Source organism: Phoca vitulina, unplaced genomic scaffold (genome assembly GCF_004348235.1).
Source record: "Phoca vitulina isolate PV1807 unplaced genomic scaffold, GSC_HSeal_1.0 scaffold31, whole genome shotgun sequence".
NCBI lineage: Eukaryota > Metazoa > Chordata > Mammalia > Carnivora > Phocidae > Phoca > Phoca vitulina.
In genome coordinates, this window is record NW_022589734.1 from 4,255,257 (window position 1) to 4,262,538 (window position 7,282).

Genomic DNA, 7,282 nt, shown 5'->3' on the forward strand with positions numbered 1-7,282 from the left:
ACACCATAAAAAAAAAAAAAAAAAAAAAAAAAAGACAAACAAAGAGCCAGGGGAAAAACATTTACAAGACATCCAGAGAGTTAATTAACCTTCTGCTTGGAGCACTTCTACCGTAACTTTTGTATACTTCTCCCCCAAAACACACACATAGGCAAAGGACCTCAGGAGGGCAGTTCAAAGAAAAGGAAACAAATGGCTCAAAAAATTTCAGACATGTTTAACCTCCTTCCTAACAAGAGGAATGCAAATGACAACAACCACCAAATACACCTCACAGATCCAACAAGGAGACCTTTCCAAGTGTGGTAAGTCCTTGGTCAGGGAGGGTATAGGGAACAGGACCTCCAGCTTGACGGATGGAAGCGGAAATTGGTAAGATCTCTAGAGAGAGCATTTAACAACATCTATTAAAATAAAAATGTAGCCTACTTTGACCTTCCACTTTTAAGAATTTCATGCATGCCAGAATTTCATTACATATTATATAACAGCAAAGACTGGAAACAACCTCAGCACCCCCTTGGTAGGTGACTACTTAAATAAATTATGGCTTGCCCATACAATGGAATACTATGCAGACATAGTATTACAGAAGCAAAATGAGGGGCTCTCTCACTGGTGATAACAGGCATAGAACAATGTATGTATTACATCATTGTTTGTGAGAGACAAATATATAAATGAAAATATACTTAGACTATTTCTAGAAGAATACATAAGAAACTGGTAACCATGGTTGCTTCTGAAGAGGGAAACTGGAGGCAGAGATGGAAGGCAATGTTACTATTATGGTCTGCTTTCTGTACCGTGTGCATGCATTATCTATTGGTCAATCTCTAAACAGAGAGCTGCATAAAGATGTTCACTACTGTGTTGTATACACTAGACAAAATAAATCAACCACCACTGGGATGACCTGACACTGGGTTATTTTTAAAATATTACTATTGCAATGAAATTGTAATTATTTTTAATCCTAATTAAATTGTACTGAATCACTTTAAATACTTTTAGACTTGAGCCCCAGAAAAAGAATACAAATTACTTCCCAGGATATTTAAACAACTCTCAGATGTACTTACAGGACGAAAGCCAGCAATCTTTGAGAATTCATGGAGAACAGAAGAAGTGTAAGAAGACCGGGGACGAACATCCCAAACTTTATATTATACAAAGAAAAAGAAGGGAGCTTAGAAAGTTTAGCAGCTGACATTGATTTTTGGCAACATTCCAAAGGCTATTCAAGGAAGTGGTGAGCACTGGAAACCAAGGAGGATTCACTCAGAACAACGCAGGATAATGATGCAAATTATTAAGAGGAATATTTTAAAGTCAGCGGTATTGTGTTTTTTTAACCTTGTGTAAAATCTTTGACAACCTGAGCTGCCTGGGGATGCTGGTGTGGGACAGGGAGCCATGTCCGGCCTCAGTTCTCCCAGAGCTGACCTCTCAGTGACTCAGAACTTTGTTAGATTTGTTTCGGAAGGGCATGGCTGGGATATAAAATGCAGAGCTATGAATGTCCCTGGGAAGTTGAACATAGGGTTCAACAGCTTCTGGCCCACTCTCGTACATGTTAACTGAATATCCAAGATAATGCTCAGTGTTAAGACTGGCCTTGGATTATTCAACATTCACAAAAGGAAGTAACATAATAAAAGGAAACGTTTGGAAAACTTTATAGGGTTGCACAAAAGAAAGGTGCATTATTATTTTGAAGGCATTGAAAATTTTGGAACAAATACCAAAGACCAAGGCACAAAACAGAAATAAGCAGATACTAACAGAAGACATCTAATGATGCAAAACTATTATGAAGAAACCTAAATTGTGTGCCATGTCACAGAAGCATAGCCTGAGAAATCCTTGACAACGCAATCCCACAAAGATTTGGTGACCATGGTCTCCAGATAGAAGCTTGTCGTGTTCACTGAAAGCCTTCATGCATCAACTGCAGGCTTTGTTAGTGGAAGCACAGTGTCCATCCATGCTCCCTTGTAGTTAGGGCACACAGGGCCTGCCAGGCTGTGTTCTGAGTGTCATGTTTAAGAGACACTCATGCCAAGGGGAGCAATCAGCATGGCAAATTCTGTCATGTGTGGAATGGCAGAAGTAGCTGGAGATTTTTTAGCCGGGAAAGAAACTTGGGTATTCTCCGATATCTGAACACCTATTATATAAAGGAAAAAGAATCCTTCAGAAGAGCAAGCCGTGCAAATAGGCATGAGATGGCCTGAGTTATATTCACCCCAAAACATGCTTGTCTGCATGGAGTGAGCTGCCTAGCCAATGGGGCCCTCCCTTCCCATCCTGGAAGGGGTACCCATGTCAGGGATGTTGATCAGGAGAGGAGAGAGGCTTGTCAGCCTGAAGATCCCTTTTAACTACAATAACCTGGGATTCTAACTGGCTTGGCAGTTTCAAATGTGCAGGTGCTATTACGACCTATATGTGATAAGCTGTGTACTATATATGACATACATTAATGATGTATATTTATATTTGTAATACAATATATATTCGTAATAAAATACATATGTATAATATAACACAATAAAACATAATACATGCCTGGCAGTTTTTCTGTATCCCCTCCCTCCCCAACACTTAGGGATAGAATAGGACACTTATTGGAGGGGCACATACAGGCTGAGGGGAATTGAATGACAGAGACATTGTGGGAGATTATTTTCAAGTGGCTAGACGATGGTATGGAGTGGGGAAAGAGAGTACAAAAGGCAACTTCTCGGACTCTGAACTTTCATCCACTGACGGAAGGTGCCACCTTGCACTTCTGCTCTTACAAACCAAGCTGACAGGCACCTGACCTCTAGAATTGCGCACCCATCATGGTATACGGTCCATATTTGTGCATCTGTGGGCACATCCAGCTGAAGCTGAAAGGCGGCCTCAGTATATGCCAAATGTGCTTAAAGAGCTCTTTAAGGCTTTTGTTATGGAATCGAACACTGTAGAAGGACAGTCCTTTATTTAGATCTGATTTGTGCGAGAAAATCAGTATGTCCTTTCTAGCCTTTATCTTACAAGAAAATGTGTCTCTAACTATTGTCCCGAGGTCTTCAGCTCCCAGTCTTGCCCTGTCAGCTACAGGTAAGCATGACAGAGCTCTGAAGCAGCCCCAAAGCATAGGGCACACATTACTGCCATCTTTGACCCTCCTGAGTGCTAATTTAGAAAAATTGGCCAGCTCTCCACTGTGCCTTTAAAGCCTGTTTCAAGGACTATTTTAGTCCTCTCATCCCCGCCATCCGGCAGTCCCTGGGTCCCCACCACCAGGATAATGATGCTCTATCCCTCCTCCTAACTTTCAAGTTCCCCTGGCCTCTGACCCCAGGACAGAGCACCCTCTAAACACGTTTGCTTTGATCTCTATTATTCCTCCTCTACTTTAAAAAGGGGTTTAAAGTATTTGAAAATGTCACCAAATCCTTACTTGCACAGACATACAAAGGGTGTTAAAATAGTCTCTGTAGTCATTGTTCTGAATTTTTTCCATACTGGTAACAAAAAAACCAAAAAAACAACAACAAAAACAAATGTTGCCCAGCATGGACGGGAAACAGAGTCACAGGAACACATTTGGAAAGGAGAGGCACTGGGTCTGGGGCTGGGGGGTGTCAAGGTGAACCAAGCCTGAAGGATCTTCCCCATTAACAGCTAATCCTGTCAGTTCCCACAGGACAGATCATTTCTTGCCAGGTTGGTACATGATTAAAACAATGATTATGATGATGTAAGAGTTTCATCTTACACATCCATGAGTTACAACTGTTTACTAACACTCATTTGGGGGGAAAAAGCACATGCACACTGTCACACTTCAGTCTCACGTTTAAACAAAGCATTTAAAACTCAGAACTGCCCAGAAGGGGAGGGGAGGTCTACACTTACTTTGAAATACAAATTAGTTATTTAAAACACAGAAGGGACAAAAAACCCAAATTGCTTAATAAATGTCTCTTGTATGTTAAGAAAAATCAGAAAACACAGAGGTCTCCGGGATTGATTTTTCTGCCCGCCACACAGCTCCTCTCAAAAACCACTGCTGCTCATTTCACACAATGCAGTACCTCTGCCAGAGGGGCTCCTTCTGGACTCTGAGCAAGGCGGTTGCTCAGCTAAAGCCTCCCAGGGTCTCGATGCTTCAGACAAAAGCAGCTGCTATGTGGGAGTGGCGGTGGTCCGGGGACACAAAACAAATTCTTAGTTTCCTTCCTATACTCTAGAGATACTCCTGAAGTCCCGAGAAGACATTTGAGGGAACACTGGAGTGGCAAAATCTAAAGTCAAAAATAGCAAATCTTTGGAGAGGAATGAGCACGATGAGAAGGGAAAGGGAATTTGCAAAAGCTCTTTGCTTCTGTGGCTCTTAACTTGGGTTCTTTAGTTGGCTTTAGCCTGTTTGCAAACCCAGCACGGGATGACTGTGGTCTGCCAGAAAGAAGAACATCTGGGAATATGACATTAGTCCCATGGATAGATATTTCTTTGTGGGAGACCACTAGCCTGGCAGAAGACTAGAACCGAGATCCTGGCTCCAGGCGTCAGACCCTGAATGAGGCGAGTCTTCCAGAGCTGGCTGGCTGACAGGTCAGCGGCCTCACCTTTCTTGAGGGCCACCCCTGCCTGAATGAGGGTGACAGCTGGAAGGGTAGGGGAAGGGAGCTCAAGTCATTTTGGGGGGAGGGGCTCTCTTTCCAAACGTGCACTCGGGCAGGAGTTTGGGTGCAAACTAGGAAAGGCCATGGAGCCCCCTTAGGATTGGGAGGCAGCTTCCCCGAGGAAGGCAGCGAAAAGCCCCCGCCTCACACCCAGGCAAATGCATCTCGTTTGGGGGACGGAGGATTAAGCCAATGCCAGATGCATGTACACACAGGGTAGCATCGCTTTAAGGGACCTCGGTCTGCACGGAGGGAGACCCAGGGCAGGGTGGAGGAGAAGATCCAGGAGTGAAAGGCTCAGGAGAAGGACGCGGGGCCGGGGCGGGCGCAGCTCTTACCTTGCTGACCACGTTTTGGACGAGGCCTGTGCGGATGCCGTAGTCCCACGCGTGGCAGTCGCAGTTGGAGGCGTTGTCCCCCTTGTCCGGAGGGGACGGCAGGGGTGGCGTGTCACCCCCGTCCGCACCGCTGCCGTTGCTAAGGTTGCCCGCGGCCCCCCAGGAGGCAGTGGAGAAGGGGGTGGTCGGGGGGCTGGTCCAGTTGGCCACGTCGCCGGCGTCCCACCGGCCTGTGGCGGTGACCCCCGCCAGCTCCGCGCCTTTGCCGGCCCCGCGGCACCAGAAGTTCGGCTGGTCCAAGAGGAAAGAGTCCGAGAACTGGCTGAAGCCGATGAACAGCGCCGGGATCCAGGTGAGCAGCACGAGGGTCTTCTGGTAGCCCCCGCCCAGGCCCCCGAGGAAGGGCAGCACCGACCCGTCGTAGTCCAGCAACAGGAGGCTCGGGGCCCCCGCCGCCGCCGAGCTGCAGCCCGGGTGCGGGCCGCCGGCGGCGGGATGCGGCGCGGGCAGCGGCTGGATCTCCCCGCCACCGCCGCCGGGGCCCGCGCGTCCCCCGAGGGGCGCCGAGGCCGCCGCGTCCCCGGGCGGCAGGGAGCCGTTCTCCTCGGCCGGGGGCGGCTGCCGCCCGGGCCCGCCGCCCGCCGCCTCGCGCCGCCGGTCTATCGCCATGGCCGGGGCCCACGGCGCCCGCAGAGGCGCATAGAAGCGCGGCGGAGGCTCCCGCGGGCGCCCCGGGCAGAGCGCGCCGGGCCGGGCGCCCGCAGCCGCCGCCGCCGCCGCCGCGGAGGAGGGCCCGCGGCTCGAGAGAGAGCGCTCGGCCGCCCCGGCTGCTTCAGTCCGCCCCCATGTCACCGGCCCGGACCCTGCGCCCCGAGCGCTGCGGCCCCGCTCGGGCGCCGGGCAGAGGGCGGGCAGAGGCCGGCCCGGGCCCTCAGCCGCCGCCGCTCATCGGCTCCGCGGCCCGGGCGCCGGCGGCCGAGGCCGCCGCTCTCCGCTGCTCCGCGCCGGCCGCAGGAGGAGGAGCGGACGCCGCGCCTAAGCCGGGCGGCTCGGTGCCCTGCGGACAGCTGTGCGGGCGGCGCGGGCGGCGGTGCGGGCAGCGTCCGCTTCTCCCCGGGAGCCCAGGATGTATTTATCCGGCCTCGGGCGCCTCCCGGAAGCCGCGAGCTCGGGTCCCAGGCTGCCGAGCCGGCCGCGCTCTCCGGCTCCGGGAGCCGGCCTCCCTCCTCCTCCTCCTCCTCCCCTGCCCCCCGGCCCGCCCCCTCTCCCCCCGCCGAGGTGGAGGTAACCGCGGCACCTGCTGCGCCCTGCTCCTGCGCGCGAGCGCCCCCTCCAGCCGGGTCGCGCCGCCGCCGCCGCCGCGGGATCCACGAGAGGGGGCGGGGAAACGGGACACCCCGCGCCTGCCTGGCTGGAGGATCCCCTGTTGTTCCCCTTCCGCGCCGGGCGAGGCGGGGGAGGAGCAGGCGCGTGGAGCGGCGGGCGCGGGTGGGCTGGGGGTCCCGGAGGAGTCGGCTTGAGCGCCAAGGGTGTGAGGGGGGTTGTCTTCGAGGCTGGGCTCCCGAAGCCGCGAGGGGTTTCCACCCACCCCCGTGTGCCGGGTCTCGGTGACCTCTGCTCGCTTCAGAGGCGCCCACTACCCGCTGTCCACACCCCACTCCCGGTCCTGAGCCCAAAGTCGCTAGCATTCGGGAGCAAACCCCTCGCACTTTTTTCGGGGTTCGGATAATGGTTGATTTTTGTGTCCGCGGAGCAGTGTCAAGAATGCGCATTGGCCAATTGCAGGTCGCTGGTCACCCGCAGTGTGGGGTCACCGGCGACCGATCGCGGCACCTGACTCCCAAATCGCCATGTCTTCCCCACTCTGTGTAAGTACAATGCTAGAAGGATACATCGTCCGCACGAGTTATACTGTATACACATAAACGTGAATGGTGATGGTATTCCCCACCCCCTCCCCAAGGTCTTGAATTCATGTTTCGAACGCCAAGTGCACAGGCGCACACGTCTACATCCACACACATGAAGACAAACCTCTCCCACCTCTCCCGTGCTCCAGCTCGAACCTTGCCCAGCCAGCACTATATAAATAACACCAGCCCTGCGGCAAACGGCTGCATTAGCATATTTCCTCCTGCACCCGGGCCTGGCAGAAATGAGAATAGCGTGGCACCTTTCACCCCGGCGTCCCCACATGTTGGAGACATTTCACATTCTGAGAAGTTTATTAATGGAAGTCTTAGAGCGATCCATTTCCAGTAT

The 7,282-nt window shown here is 52.1% G+C and overlaps 1 protein-coding gene across 1 annotated transcript in view; it reads right to left on the reverse strand.

Annotated features, from left to right (window-relative positions):
• SLC22A23 (solute carrier family 22 member 23) overlaps nucleotides 1-5,689 on the reverse strand; it is a 175,289-nt gene extending 169,600 nt beyond the window's left edge. The window contains exon 1 of the mRNA XM_032424882.1: nucleotides 5,021-5,689. Coding sequence (XP_032280773.1) covers nucleotides 5,021-5,689 — 669 coding nt within the window. The remainder of the gene's footprint in view (nucleotides 1-5,020) is intronic.
• Between the last annotated feature and the right edge of the window lie 1,593 nt (nucleotides 5,690-7,282).